We start from the raw sequence: 17,944 nt of genomic DNA, 5'->3' as shown, positions 1-17,944 counted from the left end.
CTGATGTCGGTTTTTGATGCAATATCCGTAATATCATTGCTTACGTGCAGTGTTTTCTCCAGATTCTCTGAACCTTTTGATGATTTTACGGACCGTAGATGGTAAAACCCCCTAATTTTCTTGCAATAGTTCTTTGAGAAATGTTGTTCTAAAAATTTTCTACAATTTGCTTACAAAGTGGTGACCCTCGCCCCATCCTTGTTTGTGAATTACTCAGCATTTCGACCAACTCTAGTTACTGATAGTGGTTTATAAAGTGTTCCTGAGCCCATGTGGTGATATCCTTTACACGCTGATGTCGGTTTTTGATGCAAGGTCCGTAATATCATTGCTTAAGTGCAGTGTTTTCTCCAGATTCTCTGAACCTTTTGATGATTTTACGGACCGTAGATGGTAAAATCCCTAAATTCCTTGCAATATGTTCTTTGAGAAATGTTGTTCTAAAACTGTTCTACAATTTGCTTACAAATTGGTGACCCTCGCCCCATCCTTGTTTGTGAATTACTTAGCATTTCGACCAACTCCAGTTACTGACAGTGGTTTATGAAGTGTTCCTGAGCCCATGTGGTGATATCCTTTACACACTGATGTCGGTTTTTGATGCAAGGTCCGTAATATCATTGCTTACGTGCAGTGTTTTCTCCATATTCTCTGAACCTTTTGATGATTTCATGGACCGTAAATGGTAAAATCCCTAAATTCCTTGCAATAGTTCTTTGAGAAATGTTGTTCTAAAACTGTTCGACAATTTGCTTACAAATTGGTGACCCTCGCCCCATCCTTGTTTGTGAATTACTCAGCATTTCGACCAACTCTAGTTGCTGACAGTGGTTTATGAAGTGTTCCTGAGCCCATGTGGTGATATCCTTTACGCACTGATGTCGGTTTTAGATGAAGTACTGCCTGAGGGCTCAAAGATCCGTAATATCATTGCTTACGTGCAGTGATTTCTGCAGATTCTCTGGACCTTTTGATGATTTCACGGACCGTAGATGGTAAAATCCCTAAATTCCTTGCAATAGTTCTTTGAGAAATGTTGTTCTAAAACTGTTCTACAATTTGCTTACAAATTGGTGACCCTTGCCCCATCCTTGTTTGTGAATTACTTAGCATTTCGACCAACTCCAGTTACTGACAGTGGTTTATGAAGTGTTCCTGAGCCCATGTGGTGATATCCTTTACACACCGATGTTGGTTTTTGATGCAAGATCCGTAATATCATTGCTTACGTGCATGCAGTGTTTTCTCCAGATTCTCGGAACCTTTTGATGATTTTACGGACCGTAGATGGTAAAATCCCTAAATTCCTTGCAATAGTTCTTTGAGAAATGTTGTTCTAAAACTGTTGGACAATTTGCTCACAAATTGGTGACCCTCGCCCCCTCCTTGTTTGTGAATTACTCAGCATTTCGACCAACTCTAGTTGCTGACAGTGGTTTATGAAGTGTTCCCGAGCCCATGTGGTGATATCCTTTACACGCTGATGTCGGTTTTTGGTGCAAGATCCGTAATATCATTGCTTGTGTGCAGTGATTTCTCCAGATTCTCTGGACCTTTTGATGATTTTACGGACCGTAGATGGTAAAATCCCTAAATTCCTTGCAATAGTTCTTTGAGAAATGTTGTTCTAAAACTGTTCTACAATTTTCTTACAAATTGGTGACCCTTGCCCCATCCTTGTTTGTGAATTACTTAGCATTTCGACCAACTCTAGTTGCTGACAGTGGTTTATGAAGTGTTCCTGAGCTCATGTGGTGATATCCTTTACACACCGATGTTGGTTTTTGATGCAAGATCCGTAATATCATTGCTTACGTGCATGCAGCGTTTTCTCCAGATTCTCGGAACCTTTTGATGATTTTATGGACCGTAGATGGTAAAATCCCTAAATTCCTTGCAATAGTTCTTTGAGAAATGTTGTTCTAAAACTGTTCTACAATTCGCTTACAAATTGGTGACCCTCGCCCCATCCTTGTTTGTGAATTACTTAGCATTTCGACCAACTCTAGTTGCTGACAGTGGTTTATGAAGTGTTCCCGAGCCCATGTGGTGATATCCTTTACACGCTGATGTCGGTTTTTGGTGCAAGATCCGTAATATCATTGCTTGCGTGCAGTGATTTCTCCAGATTTTCTGGACCTTTTGATGATTTTACGGACCGTAGATGGTAGAATCCCTAAATTCCTTGCAATAGTTCTTTGAGAAATGTTGTTCTAAAACTGTTGGACAATTTGCTTACAAAGTGGTGACCCTCGCCCCATCCTTGTTTGTGAATTACTTAGCATTTTGACCAACTCTAGTTACTGACAGTGGTTTATGAAGTGTTCCCGAGCCCATGTGGTGATATCCTTTACACACTGATGTCGGTTTTTGATGGAAGATCCGTAATATCATTGCTTACATGCAGTGATTTCTCCAGATTCTCTGAACCTTTTGATGATTTTACGGACCGTAGATGGTAAAACCCCCTAATTTCCTTGCAATAATTCTTTGAGAAATGTTGTTCTAAAAATTTTCTACAATTTGCTTACAAAGTGGTGACCCTCGCCCCATCCTTGTTTGTGAATTACTTAGCATTTCGACCAACTCCAGTTACTGACAGTGGTTTATGAAGTGTTCCTGAGCCCATGTGGTGATATCCTTTACACACGGATGTCGGTTTTTGATGCAAGATCCGTAATATCATTGCTTACATGCAGTGTTTTCTCCAGATTCTCTGAACCTTTTGATGATTTTACGGACCGTAGATGGTAAAATCCCTAAATTCCTTGCAATAGTTCTTTGAGAAATGTTGTTCTAAAACTGTTCGACAATTTGCTTACAAATTGGTGACCCTGGCCCCATCCTTGTTTGTGAATTACTTAGCATTTCGACCAACTCTAGTTGCTGACAGTGGTTTATGAAGTGTTCCTGAGCCCATGTGGTGATATCCTTTACACACCGATGTCGGTTTTTGATGCAAGATCCGTAATATCATTGCTTACGTGCAGTGATTTCTCCAGATTCTCTGAACCTTTTGATGATTTCATGGACCGTAAATGGTAAAATCCCTAAATTCCTTGCAATAGTTCTTTGAGAAATGTTGTTCTAAAACTGTTCGACAATTTGCTCTCAAATTGGTGACCCTTGCCCCATCCTTGTTTGTGAATTACTTAGCATTTCATAGAAGCTGTTTTTATACCCAATCATGGCACCCACCTGTTCCCAATTAGCCTGCACACCTGTGGGATGTTCCATATTAAGTGTTTGATGAGCATTCCTCAACTTTATCAGTATTTGTTGCCACCTTTCCCAACTTCTTTGTCACGTGTTGCTGGCATCAAATTCTAAAGTTAATGATTATTTACAAAAAAAAATGTTTATGAGTTTGAACATCAAATATGTTGTCTTTGTAGCATATTCAACTGAATATGGGTTGAAAAGGATTTGCAAATCATTGTATTCTGTTTATATTTACATCTAACTCAGGAGTCACCAACGCGGTGCCCGCGGGCACCAGGTCGCCCGTAAGGACCAGAAGAGTCGCCCGCTGGCCTGTTCTAAAAAAAGCTCAAATAGCAGCACTTACCAGTGAGCTGCCTCTATTTTTAAAATTGTATTTATTTACTAGCAAGCTGGTCTCGCTTTGCCAGACATTTTTAATTCTAAGAGAGACAAAACTCAAATAGAATTTGAAAATCCAAGAAAATATTTTAAAGACTTGGTCTTCACTTGTTTGAATAAATTCATTTATTTTTTTACTTTGCTTCTTATAACTTTCAGAAAGACAATTTTAGAGAAAAAATACAACCTTAAAAATGATTTTAGTATTTTTAAACACATATACATTTTTACCTTTTAAAATTCTTCCTCTTCTTTCCTGACAATTTAAATCAATGTTCAAGTAAATTTCTTTTTTTTATTGTAAAGAATAATAAATACATTTTAATATAATTCTTTTTTTTCGACAGACAATATTTGTGAAATATTTCTTCAAACTTATTATGATTAAAATTCCCCAAAAATATTCTGGCGAATCTAGAAAATCATTAGAATCAAATTTAAATCTTATTTCAAAGTCTTTTGAATATCTTTTAACATTTTTGTTCTGGAAAATCTAGAAGAAATAAGGATTTGTCTTTGTTAGAAATATAGCTTGGTCCAATTTGTTATATATTCTAACAAAATGCGGATTGGATTTTAACCTATTCAAAACATGTCATCAAAATTCTAAAATTAATCTTAATCAGGAAAAATTACTAATGATGTTCCATAAATTATTTTTGTAATTTTTTCAAAAATATTTTTGGGTTGAATATTGAATTTTAAAGAGTCGAAATTGAAGATAAACTATGTTTCAAATTTTAATTTTCATTTTTTTCCCTTTTTTTTCCTCTTTTAAACCGTTCAATTAAGTGTTTTTTTCCACATTTATTCTCGACAAAACACCTTCCGTAAAAGGAAAAAAAACATACGACGGAATGACAGACAGAAATACCCATTTTTTAATATATATAAAGATGAAGTGAAGTGAATTATATTTATATAGCGCTTTTCTCTAGTGACTCAAAGTGCTTTACATAGTGAAACCCAATATCTAAATTACATTTAAACCAGTGTGGGTGGCACTGGGAGCAGGTGGGTAAAGTGCCTTGCCCAAAGACACAACGGCAGTGACTAGGATGGCGGAAGTGAGAATCGAACTTGCAACCCCCAAGTTGCTGGCACGGCCACTCTACCAACCGAGCTATACCGCCCAGATTTATTTATTAAAGGTAAATTGAGCAAATTGGCTATTTCTGGCAATTTATTTAAGTGTGTATCAAACTGGTAGCCCTTCCTATTAATCAGTAACCAAGAAGTAGCTCTTGGTTTTAGAAAGGTTGGTGACCCCTGCTCTAACACAATTTCCCAACTCATATGGAAACGGAGTGTGTGTGAGTGTGTGTGTGTGCACAAACTGGGCCGACCTTGCCTTCGTTGTCGCACGCCGTGTGGATCTGGAAGTAGTCCTTCTCGGAACAAGGCAGCTTCAGCTTGCACTCGGCCCATCCTTCCTCTTGACGGCGACGAGGAGGCAGAGGAAAGTCGGAATGTTGACATTTTAATGAGTGTAATTACCCAGGTCGTCTACTTCCTGGAGGATGAAGGAGGTGAAAGGTTGCGTACGCGAGTAGTGGTTCTCCGGGCACGGGGAACAGGACGGAGACCCCCGGCTGGAGAAGGTGTTGCTGGGACAAGGCTGGCAGGAGGCGGAGCCAGGGGCGGGGCTGAACCAGCCAGGTCTGCAGGGAAAGCACTCGGACCCGTAGGCGACACCTTGAAAGGCAAAAGAAAAAAAAAACACTCCAATGACTTTCATTTTGAACGCTTTTAGAGTTTTTTTTTAGGAGGGTGTACCTTCTATGTTTATGTCCCGTAGTAGAACAGGTTTGACCCGCTTCCCGCCCACCAGGATCCCCGTGGTTCTCCAGTACAAGATGTTGGTCCCGGCCCACAGGCTGATCTAGAAGACAAGTCATCTCGGTCTGATTCCCATCAATGCCAGTCATCACAATCAGGTCATACAGCAACACACAGTGGTGCTCGTAAGTTGACATACCCTGGGAGGGTTTCGGATTTCTTGGCCATTCTTCAGAGAATATAAAGGATAACACAAAAAACCTTTCTTCCACTCATGCTTAATGGTTGTGTGAAGCTATTTATTGGCAAACTGTGTTTATTCTTATTAAATCAAAATGACAAGAGAAAGTACCCAAATGACCCCGATCGAAAGTTGACATACCCCACTGACTTTGATAACATGCACAGAAGTTGACACCAGCAGGTTTGAATGGCTAATCAAGGTTCCAATCCTCACCTGTGACCTGTTTGTTTGTAATTCATGTGTGTGTATAAAAGGTCAGTGAGTTTCTGGGCTTCTGTCCAGTCCACTATGGACTGGACTTTTACAATATTAAGGTAGATCCACTATAGACTGGACTCTCACACTATTATGTTAAATCCACTATGGACTGGACTCTCACACTATTATGTTAGATCCACTATGGACTGGACTCTCACACTATTATGTTAGATCCACTATGGACTGGACTCTCACTATTATGTTAGATCCACTATGGACTGGACTCTCACTATTATGTTAGGTCCACTATGAACTGGACTCTCACACTATAATGTTAAATCCACTATGGATTGGACTCTCACTATTATTTTAGATCCACTATGGACTGGACTCTCACTATTATGTTGGATCCACTATGGACTGGACTCTCACTATTATGTTAGATCCACTATGGACTGGACTCTTACTATTATGTTGGATCCACTATGGACTGGATTTTTACTATTATGTTAGATCCACTATAGACTGGACTCTCACTATTATGTTAGATCCACTATGGACTGGACTCTCACTATTATGTTAGATCCATTATGGACTGGACTCTCACAATACTATGTTAGATCCACTATGGACTGGACTCTTACTATTATGTTAGATCCACTATGGACTGGACTCTCACTATTCTATTAGATCCACAATGGACTGGACTCTCACTATTATGTTAGATCCACTATCGACTGGACTCTCACTATCATGTTAGATCCACTATGGACTGGACTCTCACTATTATATTAGATCCACTATGGACTGGACTCTTACTATTATGTTAGATCCGCTATGGACTGGACTCTTACTATTATGTTAGATCCACTATGGACTGGACTCTCACACTATAATGTTAGATCCACTATGTACTGGACTCTCACTAGTTTGTTAGATCCACTATGGACTGGACTCTCACTATTATGTTAAATCCACTATGGACTGGACTCTCACACTATTATGTTAGATTTACTGTGGACTGGACTCTCACTATTATGTTAGATCCACTATGGACTGGACTCTCACTATTATGTTAGATCCACTATGGACTGCACTTTCACAATATCATGCTAGACCCACTCCACGTCTATTGAATCTGGTCTCCCCTAGAGGAGGGGTCACCCACATCTGCGATCCTCCCCAAGGTTTCTCATAGTCATTCACATCAACATCCCATTGGGTTGTGAGTTTTTCCTTGACCTTTTGTGGGCTCTGAACCGAGGATGTCATTGTGGCTTGTGCAGCCCTTTGAGACACTTGTGATATAGGGCTATATAAGTAAACATTGATTGATTTATATTCATTTATTGAGGACAAACAAATGTGTCGCAAATTGCTATGAATCGAAAAGAGTTGGGATTAATTAAGCTCGGCTTACTCTTTTTCAGACATGCTGTCATAATAAACTGGAAAAATCTGATGTATAATATTGTAACTGCATGCATGTTCGAAATCAGGGTTCCACTCACTTCATGCGTGCCCCATTCTCCGTTGTTGGTGACCTTCAACCACTTCTGCTCCTCGCTCTGGCTCATATCCTGGCACTGCTCGTTCTGGACCTGAACGCAGCCTTCGTGTTTACGCCACGACAACTGCGGGACGTGCGCGCGCTCGCGTTGATGCTTACGTAGAACTCAAAGAAGACGTTGTTGTCGGGGTACTGGTAGGTGAAGGACACGGAGCCCTGCTTCTCCAGGTGCACCACGTACACCAGCGACACCGTGCACTCGTCCCTGTTGGACTCCAGGTAGACCCCCTGCGGCGTCCACGTGGAGCTGCGGCGGGCACAGTGGCGCTCAGAAACGGCCATGGACGTGATTGTGCGCCGTCAAAGTGCCTTCATCACCTGTTACACGCCTGGGTGTCCTCGCCGTGCGGCCGCGCGTTCAGGAAGCTGGCGATGCTGATGAAGCCCGCCGGGAGGGAGTCCCACTGGTCAAAGCGGAGGCCGCTGCCCAGCGAGTAGGAGCCTGCAGCACACGGCGTGCACGACTGCGTGGACATCTCCAGGAACTCTCCAGCTGAGCAGGTGAAGGCTGCGGAGACGGGGGCGGTGAGGTGTCAAGGGGGGGGGAAGCAGGAATTTAGTACTCGAATACACACCTCAGCACTTGTTTCTGCACAGACTTATCATGTATTAATTGTCACACAACTCTTATGCTTCAAAGGCCGTTGATATAGTTATGATCAATTGTGCTGAAGTTGTACTTTTCTATCCGTGCAACGGGACAACTGGCAATCCTGGATTGTGAGTCGTCTCGTATCGTACCGTACCGCAGAGAAAAAGCAGAGACAGGGCGATATCACGAATGTCAGCACATTTGCATTTCTGAATACCGTATTTTTCGGACTATAAGTCGCAGTTTTTTTTTTTATAGTTTGGCCGGGGGTGCACTTGAACTCCAGAGCCACTTATGTGTGAAATTATTAACACATTGCCGGAAAATATCAAATAATAGTATTTAGCTCATTCACATAAGAGACTTGACGTATAAGATTTCATGGGATTTATGGGTCTTGTTCACGAGTTGGGGAAGAGTGGATCGTGAGATCGACAGGCGGATCGGTGCGGCGTCTTCAGTAATGCGGACGTTGTACCGATCCGTTGTGGTGAAGAAGGAGCTGAGCCGGAAGGCAAAGCTCTCAATTTACCAGTCGATCTACGTTCCCATCCTCACCTATGGTCATGAGCTTTGGGTCATGACCGAAAGTATAAGATCACGGGTACAAGTGGCCGAAATGAGTTTCCTCCGCCGTGTGGCGGGGCTCTCCCTTAGAGATAGGGTGAGAAGCTCTGCCATCCGGGAGGAACTCAAAGTAAAGCCGCTGCTCCTCCACATCGAGAGGAGCCAGATGAGGTGGTTCGGGCATCTGGTTAGGATGCCACCCGAACGTCTCCCTAAGGAGGTGTTTAGGGCACGTCCAACCGGTAGGAGGCCACGGGGAAGACCCAGGACACGTTGGGAAGACTATGTCTCCCGGCTGGCCTGGGAACGCCTCGGGATCCCCCGGGAAGAGCTAGACGAAGTAGCTGGGGAGAGGGAAGTCTGGGCTTTCCTGCTTAGGCTGCTGCCCCCGCGACCCGACCTCGGATAAGCGGAAGAAGATGGATGGATGGATGGATGGGATTTATGGATTAGGAGTGAGAGATTGTTTGTTAAAGGTATAGCATGTTCTATATGTTATAGTTATTTAAATGACTCTTACCATAATATGTTAGGTTAACATAGCAGTTGGTTATTTATGCCTCATATAACCTACACTTATTCAGCCTGTTGTTCACTATTCTTTATTTATTTTAAATTGCCTTTCAAATGTCTATTCTTGGTGTTGGGTTTTATCAAATAAATTCCCCCCAAAAATGCGACTTATACTCCAGTGCGACTTATATATGTTTTTTTCCAGGTGCGACTTACTGTATACTACTTATACTCCGAAAAATACGGTAATCATGTATTGTGTCTAACTGGGGCTGCTGAATTTACCGCCCTTCCTTCAGAAGCAGCCTCAGTCATGTAACTAAGGACCTCCCAAATCAAGTTTTTAACAGATTTGCAATTCCGGGGGGCGGGTGTTAGAATAATTAATTATCAGTTATTACAACTCTTATGCTTAAAAGGCTGTTACTATAGTTGTTATCAATTGTGCTGAAGTTGTACTTTTCCATCTGTGCAAAGGGACAACTGGCAATCTTGGATTGTGAGTCTTCTCGTATCGGTGTTTGTGTCCAGACCCGGTCTGCTGACTGCCAAGGGCGAACATCGAGTACCGTGACGCAGACAAAGCAGAGACAGGGCGATATCACGAGTGTCAGCACATTTGCATTTCTGAATAATCAATCATATATTGTGTCTAACTGGGGCTGCTGAAATTACCGCCCTTCCTTCAGAAGCAGCCTCAGTGATGTAACTAGGGACCTACCAAATCAAGTTCTCAACAGCATTGCAATTCCGGGGGGCAGGTGTTAAAATAATTATGTATTAGTTATCACACAACTCTTATGCTTAAAAGGCTGTTGCTATAGTTATTATCAATTGTGCTGAAGTTGTACTTTTCTATCTGTTTTAATATTCAATGTTTTATCTTTTATACGTCATATTGCATTGTAATTAGCTTCTGATGTGTGTGTGTGTGTGTGTGTGTGTGTGTGTGTGTGTGGGGTGGGGGTGGGGGGGTTAAAGGTGAAGTTATGTGTTCACAGATTAAAGCAAGCTATAAGAGACTGGCTGAACAACAACACATAACTTTCTCAACTTCACCTTGAACACCCACATCAGACGCTGAGGACAATGCAATAAGAAGTATAAACGATAAAACATTGAATAATAAATTAGTGAAAGTTTGACTTATGCCTTGTTTCTTTCCCTGATGACCTCCTTAATTTTTTGTAATTCCTGTATTTTCTTGAATTGCCGCTGAGTCAAAGTCGCTTTGCAAAATAATTAGCGCATGCTTAGTATTACCGCCGGCTCAGGATTAACGCCGGGTCAAACTCGTTTCGCAAAATAATTAGCTCATGGCTAGAATTTCCACAGGGTCAAACGCGTCACGTCACGAGTGACCCATCACCTGTCATCATTTTCAAAATGGAGGAGGCTGATTTCAATCATTTTAAATCGCATAAAGGGAAGAAGATTAAGAGCTATTCAGTAGGATTTAAGGTCCAAGCTATTAAATACGCAAAAAAAGAACTATGCTTTATCAATATACCGTAGCTGCGTGTGTCAAATTTGAGTCATTAAATGACTCCCGCCTCCTGGTGGTAGAGAGCGCTAGTGATCCTTCTTGCGACTACTCGGCTGCAGAAGAAGTGACAACAAGCAGCAAGAGTTTATTTTTTCCTCTCGCTTGCACTTTTAACATGGAGGATTACATATCTAAAATAAAACAGTTTTCTAAACTGGAATTTCAAGCGAAGCAGGAGGTAATAAAGGAAGATCTCCATCGAAACAGAGAGATTTTTAAAACTGAAGAAAGATAAGGAAGACTTCTATAAACAAGTTATCAATGCTTTTGATCGGAAGGAGCTGCGCATGGACTTCATTTATAAGTAAAAGTAAGACCATAATAATGTGTTTTTAATTAAATGTGCTTTTCATGATGGTATCCTTACATCACACTCAAATTTATAAGCGCAGGCCTACATTTACCGCATGCCTTTGGTAAGCGCCGGAGTGAGAAGAGGTTTTAAATTAATGAGCGCCCCGGCGGCAATTAAAAGAAATACATTAATCAGAAATATCAAGCAGCCAAAAACGCTGCAAACATGGAGAAATACGGAGAAAGTGTTTTGCATAAATGTGAGTAACTTTAAATGATAAATACAGTAGAGGCCAAATTCTCCTTCTCATTCAATGTGTTTTCCTTACTTCCAAACCTGTTGATAAAACAAGAAATTCCACTAATCAAGAGTATCAGGTGACTACCTCTTGAAGCTCATGGAGAGAATGCCAAGAGTGTGCAAATCAGTAATGGCTATTCTGAAGAAAGTAGATTATTAAACATGTTTTCAGTTATTTTACCTTTTTTTTTTTGTTAAGTACATAACTCCACATGTGTTCATTCATAGTTTTCTCCCCACACATTCTGGAAATGCTATTGCAAAAATAAAAAAGAACATAAAAAATATTGGAATGAGGTGAAATCTATCAAGAAAAAGTTGCAATGTTGACATAAAGCTGCCATGCAGGCAGTTTTTTTTCTTTTGTCTTTATTTTACCTTGTAAAAACCATCTTTACCATGAATTGATTAACGTGGACCCCGACTTAAAGAAGTTAAAAAACTTATTGGGATTTTACCATTTAGTGGTCAATTGTACGGAATATGTACTGTACTGTGCAATATACTAATAAAAGTTTCAATCAATCAATTAGTTTCATATTTTTTTGCCATTGCTAAAAAAAAAAAAAAAAGACAAAAAAATCCATGTTATAATGAATTATTTTCAAAGCTCCAATTAGTAAAAAAAAAATTCACTTTAAAATGTTTTATGTGGTAAGTATTGCATATATTGTGTAGTTGCCATAAAATAAACAAAGTTTTCTTTGACAAAAGAGCATAAAACAAACTAAATAATAGTAAAAACGTAAAATCGACGGATATATCTGAAGTTGATCTCGTAACTTAAGTGTTGAAAGTTAAAAAAAAAAAAAACTAAAAAAATGTATCACTTTCTGAGTGGGGCACTTCTTGGATCCCAAATATATTTAGTGGTATTTTATTGATCTTTTCATTGCGATTACCTCAAAAATATAAATTAAAAATATAAATAAATTAAAATCAATGGTGTCCTGCATTATTGATCTTTTATGGCTCTAATTAGGGCTTCACGGTGGCAGAGGGGTTAGTGCGTCTGCCTCACAATACGAAGGTCCTGCAGTCCTGGGTTCAAATCCAGGCTCGGGATCTTTCTTTGTGGAGTTTGCATGTTCTCCCCGTGAGTGCGTGGGTTCCCTCCGGGTACTCGGGCTTCCTCCCACTTCCAAAGACATGCACCTGGGGATAGGTTGATTGGCAACACTAAAAATTGGCCCTAGTGTTTGAATGTGAGTGTGAATGTTGTCTGTCTATCTGTGTTGGCCCTGTGATGATGTGGTGACTTGTCCAGGGTGTACCCCGCCTTCCGCCCGATTGTAGCTGAGATAGGCGCCAGCGCCCCCCGCAACCCCAAAAGGGAATAAGCGGTAGAAAATGGATGGATGGATAGGGCTCTAATTACTAAATACTGCATATTTCAGTTCTACTATTAAAAAAACAAAGATTTTTTGACAGAAAAGCCATAAAACCTTTTTTTTTTCTTAAAGTTGATATAGAGAATTAGTGTAAGCGTTAAATAAAAATTAATGAAAAAAAAATTGACTTATTTTTAACATTTTAATAACTGAGACCCTTTATGGTCCCCGGGACCCCTAAAGGAAAAATAAATTTTAAAAATCCATATATTTTGTAATGGTTTGAAAATGAAAAATATCAAAACGGCCCCCGCGTGCTTTAATTTTTCCGTGTCCAAGCTTTTGATGTGACAATCTAGAATGTAAATAGTCACATTGGACACACCTTCTCCCTGGAATGCGCTCATAATGTTATTTCCCATTTGGGATCAATTAAGTAATATCCAATTAATTTTGGTCTAATTAAGAGACAAAACACACAAAAACAGCCCAATGACTTTGGCTTTTATGGTGGGTGTGGCCAACACAGGCCAACAAGGAACTATTAATTAAATGTTGAAACAAAAGGTGTGGGTGCAGGATTTCACTTTCACTTGTTTAATACTAGTGAAGTAGAACTCGTTTTTTCATCTTGATGTGAGTTTTCAGTGAACAAAACACAAATCTGGTTGTGGTGCTGATCCAGATCTGGTTTGCTTGGCCTCGGGGGGAGGTCTCGCCTTTGCTGAGTTTATTACGACGTCAAGTGGGTCTAACATAATAGTGGAGAGTCCAGTCCATAGTGAATCCCACATAATAGTGAGAGTCCAGTCCATAGTGGATTTAACATAATAGTGACAGTCCAGTCCATAGTGGATTTAACATAATATTGTGAGAGTCCAGTCCATAGTGGATTTAACATAATAGTGAGAGTCCAGTCCATAGGGGGTCTAACATAATAGTGAGAGTCCAGTCCATAGTGGGTCTAACATAATAGTGAGAGTCCAGTCCATAGTGGATCTAACATAATAGTGGAGAGTCCAGTCCATAGTGGATCTAACATAATAGTGGAGAGTCCAGTCCATAGTTGATCTAACATAATAGTGAGAGTCCAGTCCATAGTGGATCCAACATAATAGTGAGAGTCCATTCCATAGTGGATCTAACATAATAGTGAGAGTCCAGTCCATAGTGGATCCAACATAATAGTGAGAGTCCATTCCATAGTGGATCTAACATAATTGTGAGAGTCCAGTCCATAATGGATCTAACATAATAGTGAGAGTCCAGTCCATAGTGGATCTAACATAATAGTGACAGTCCAGTCCATAGTGGATCTAACATAATAGTGGAGAGTCCAGTCCATAGTGGATCTAACATAATAGTGGAGAGTCCAGTCCATAGTGGATCCAACATAATAGTGAGAGTCCATTCCATAATGGATCTAACATAATAGTGAGAGTCCAGTCCATAGTGGATCTAACATAATAGTGAGAGTCCAGTCCATAGTGGATTTAACATAATATTGTGAGAGTCCAGTCCACAGTGGATCTAACATAACAGTGAGAGTCCAGTCCATAGTGGATCCAACATAATAGTGAGAGTCCAGTCCATAGTGGATCTAACATAATAGTGAGAGTCTAATGGAACTCACATAATAGTGAGAGTCCAGTCCATAGTGGATCTAACATAATAGAGTGAGCGTCCAGTCCATAGTGGATCTAACATAATAGTATGAGAGTCTAGTCCATAGTGGATCTAACATAGTAGAGTGAGAGTCCAGTCCATAGTGGATCTAACATAATAGTGAGAGTGGATTTAACATAAAAGTGTGAGTCCAGTCCATAGTGGATTTAACATAATAGTATGAGAGTCCAGTCCGTAGTGGATCTAACATAATAGTGTGAGAGTCTAGTCCATAGTGGATCTAACATAATACTGAGAGTCCAGTCCATAGTGGATCTAACATAATAATGAGAGTCCAGTCCATAGTGGATCTAACGTAGTAGTGAGAGTCCAGTCCATAGTGGATCTAACATAATAGTGAGAGTCCAGTCCATAATGGATCTAACATAATAGTGAGAGTCTAATGGATCTAACATAATAGTGAGAGTCCAGTCCATAATGGATCTAACATAATAGTGAGAGTCCAGTCCATAGTGGATCCAACATAATAGTGAGAGTCCAGTCCATAGTGGATCCAACATAATAGTGAGAGTCCAGTCCTAAGTGATTCTAACATAATAGTGAAAGTCAGTCCATAGTGGATCTAACATAATAGTGAGAGTCCAGTCCATAGTGGATCTAACATAATAGTGACAGTCCAGTCCATAGTGGATCTAACATAATAGTGAGAGTCCAGTCCATGGTGGATCCAACATAATAGTGGGAGCCCAGTCCATAGTGGATCCAACATAATAGTGAGAGTCCAGTCCATAGTGGATCTAACATAATAGTGAGAGTCCAGTCCATAGTGGATCTAACATAATAGTGAGAGTCCAGTCCATAGTGGATCCAACATAATAGTGAGAGTCCAGTCCATAGTGGATTTAACATAATATTGTGAGAGTCCAGTCCATAGTGGATTTAACATAATAGTGAGAGTCCAGTCCATAGTGGGTCCAACATAATAGTGAGAGTCCAGTCCATAGTGGGTCTAACATAATAGTGAGAGTCCAGTCCATAGTGGATCCAACATAATAGTGGAGAGTCCAGTCCATAGTGGATCCAACATAATAGTGGAGAGTCCAGTCCATAGTGGATCTAACATAATAGTGAGAGTCCAGTCCATAGTGGATTTAACATAATATTGTGAGAGTCCAGTCCATAGTGGATTTAACATAATAGTGAGAGTCCAGTCCATAGTGGGTCCAACATAATAGTGAGAGTCCAGTCCATAGTGGGTCTAACATAATAGTGAGAGTCCAGTCCATAGTGGATCCAACATAATAGTGGAGAGTCCAGTCCATAGTGGATCTAACATAATAGTGGAGAGTCCAGTCCATAGTTGATCTAACATAATAGTGAGAGTCCAGTCCATAGTGGATCCAACATAATAGTGAGAGTCCATTCCATAGTGGATCTAACATAATAGTGAGAGTCCAGTCCATAATGGATCTAACATAATAGTGAGAGTCCAGTCCATAGTGGATCTAACATAATAGTGTGAGTCCAGTCCATAGTGGATCTAACATAATAGTGACAGTCCAGTCCATAGTGGATCCAACATAATAGTGGAGAGTCCAGTCCATAGTGGATCCAACATAATAGTGAGAGTCCATTCCATAATGGATCTAACATAATAGTGAGAGCCCAGTCCATAGTGGATCTAACATAATAGTGTGAGTCCAGTCCATAGTGGATCCAACATAATAGTGAGAGTCCAGTCCATAGTGGATTTAACATAATATTGTGAGAGTCCAGTCCACAGTGGATCTAACATAACAGTGAGAGTCCAGTCCATAGTGGATCTAACATAATTGTGAGAGTCTAATGGAACTAACATAATAGTGAGAGTCCAGTCCATAGTGGATCTAACATAATAGAGTGAGCGTCCAGTCCATAGTGGATCTAACATAATAGTATGAGAGTCCAGTCCATAGTGGATCTAACATAGTAGTGAGAGTCCAGTCCATAATGGATGTAACATAATAGTGAGAGTCCAGTCCATAGTGGATCCAACATAATAGTGTGAGTCCAGTCCATAGTGGATCTAACATAATACTGAGAGTCCAGTCCATAATGGATCTAACATAACAGTGAGAGTCTAATGGATCTAACATAATAGTGAGAGTCCAGTCCATAGTGGATCTAACATAACAGTGAGAGTCTAATGGATCTAACATAATAGTGAGAGTCCAGTCCATAGTGGATCTAACATAATAGTATGAGAGTCCAGTCCATAGTGGATCTAAAATAGTAGAGTGAGAGTCCAGTCCATAGTGGGTCTAAAATAATAGTGAGAGTCCAGTCAATAGTGGATCTAACATAATAGTGAGAGTCCAGTCCATAATGGATCCAACATAATAGTGAGAGTCCAGTCCATAGTGGATTTAACATAATAGTGAGCGTCCAGTCCATAGTGGTATTGATCACAGGTGGTACTCACAGCAGTCCATTCCTCTGCTGGGGGGCGGTAGGTCAGAGCAGGAACCAGGACTGAGTGGGATGGCGACCCGCCACCGTGACCCCGTGGTGTCGCACTCGGTGTACTGGTAGATGTAGTCCGTCTGTCGGAAGAACGGACGTCGTTAAAGCTGTCACCAGAGAACATGCGCAGCCATTAATGCACGACTGTGACGGGGTGACCCTGATCGCCGTGGCAACCGGCACTAATGGGCCATAAAGGCCATTTGTTTAATGCACGTTTTTGCCGGAGGGGGAGGGGGGGGGGCAATCATTCCCCAGAGTGCTCTTGTTGACGTTTTGCTGCGTCTCCTATGGACAAAACGCTGCACCGATACCGATCCCCTCCCCCCCCGGGGGAGGTAAACAAAACCCACCCTCGCCTCGCCACCTCACCTGCCTCCAGACAACCCCCAGCAACGCCAACCGCCAAACACCTGCCGTGTTTGCACAAAAATAAGGGACAATAAAAGGTGAAAACCGATAAGGATAATGCTGGTCTCTCGGATGACTCACGCCGGTTGTCATGGCGACGGATGAGAGGAAAGGGGGATGATTAAAAAAAAAAAGAAAAGAAAAAGGCATCTACATGACAACAACTGTGCAGGAGATTGCACAAAGAGGAAGTGGAATGGAACAGAATGCACAAATAATAAATAAAATAGCTGCTCTGCTTAGCTTAGTACAAGCAGATAGCCTGCAAATACTGTCGTGGTCTATAAGAGCTGGGAAAATATTAAGACTCGGGGGGGCCACATTGTTATTAGGGTCCTTGGCCCATTGCAAAGGACTCCTTTGGAGTCCTTTGCAATGGGCCAAGGACCCTATATTATTCTTTCTTTCATTTGACCCCCTTAACATGCTTCAAAACTCACCAAATTTGACACACACATCGGTCTGGCATGCTTTCCCAACTTATTAGGCAGCCAAACCAGAAAAATCAAAATTGCGCGCTAGCGCCCCCTAGGAAGGAAAGAAAAACAGACTGCTTGTAACTTCCGTTAGGAATGTCGTACAGACATGAAACAAAAACTGTCACGTAGGTCTTACTTAGACCTACATTTCATAATTCTACCTTCTAGGGCAAAAATCAACAGGAAGTTGGAAAAAAACCCCTTCAAAACAAAATTTTCGCAAAAAAAATCAATTTTTGCCTCTTTGAGCTGAAATTTGACCCCCTGAAAATGCTTCAAAACTCAGCAAAATTGGCACACACATCAGGACTCACAGAAATTTAGATCTAATGAAAATAAATAAATAAATAAATAAAAAAACTCAAAATTGTGCTCTAGCGCTTTTTTG

At 40.8% G+C, this 17,944-nt stretch overlaps 1 protein-coding gene across 2 annotated transcripts in view; it reads right to left on the bottom strand.

Annotated features, from left to right (window-relative positions):
* Positions 1-17,944, bottom strand: part of LOC133561018 (endosome/lysosome-associated apoptosis and autophagy regulator family member 2-like) — a 45,565-nt gene that overhangs the window by 22,844 nt on the left and 4,777 nt on the right. Inside the window, exons 2-8 of one of the 2 annotated variants that reach the window (XM_061914143.1) lie at positions 16,626-16,746; positions 7,713-7,902; positions 7,494-7,641; positions 7,336-7,425; positions 5,380-5,485; positions 5,149-5,298; positions 4,950-5,038 (exon numbers count right to left, since the gene is read on the bottom strand). In XM_061914143.1, the coding sequence (XP_061770127.1) occupies positions 4,950-5,038; positions 5,149-5,298; positions 5,380-5,485; positions 7,336-7,425; positions 7,494-7,641; positions 7,713-7,902; positions 16,626-16,746 (894 nt within the window). Of the gene's footprint in view, positions 1-4,949; positions 5,039-5,148; positions 5,299-5,379; positions 5,486-7,335; positions 7,426-7,493; positions 7,642-7,712; positions 7,903-16,625; positions 16,774-17,944 lie in introns of both variants that reach the window. The other variant, XM_061914144.1, reaches the window with a different exon arrangement.

Source organism: Nerophis ophidion, linkage group LG10 (genome assembly GCF_033978795.1).
Source record: "Nerophis ophidion isolate RoL-2023_Sa linkage group LG10, RoL_Noph_v1.0, whole genome shotgun sequence".
Taxonomy (NCBI): Eukaryota; Metazoa; Chordata; class Actinopteri; order Syngnathiformes; family Syngnathidae; genus Nerophis; species Nerophis ophidion.
This window is presented reverse-complemented; position numbering and strand designations above follow the sequence as displayed.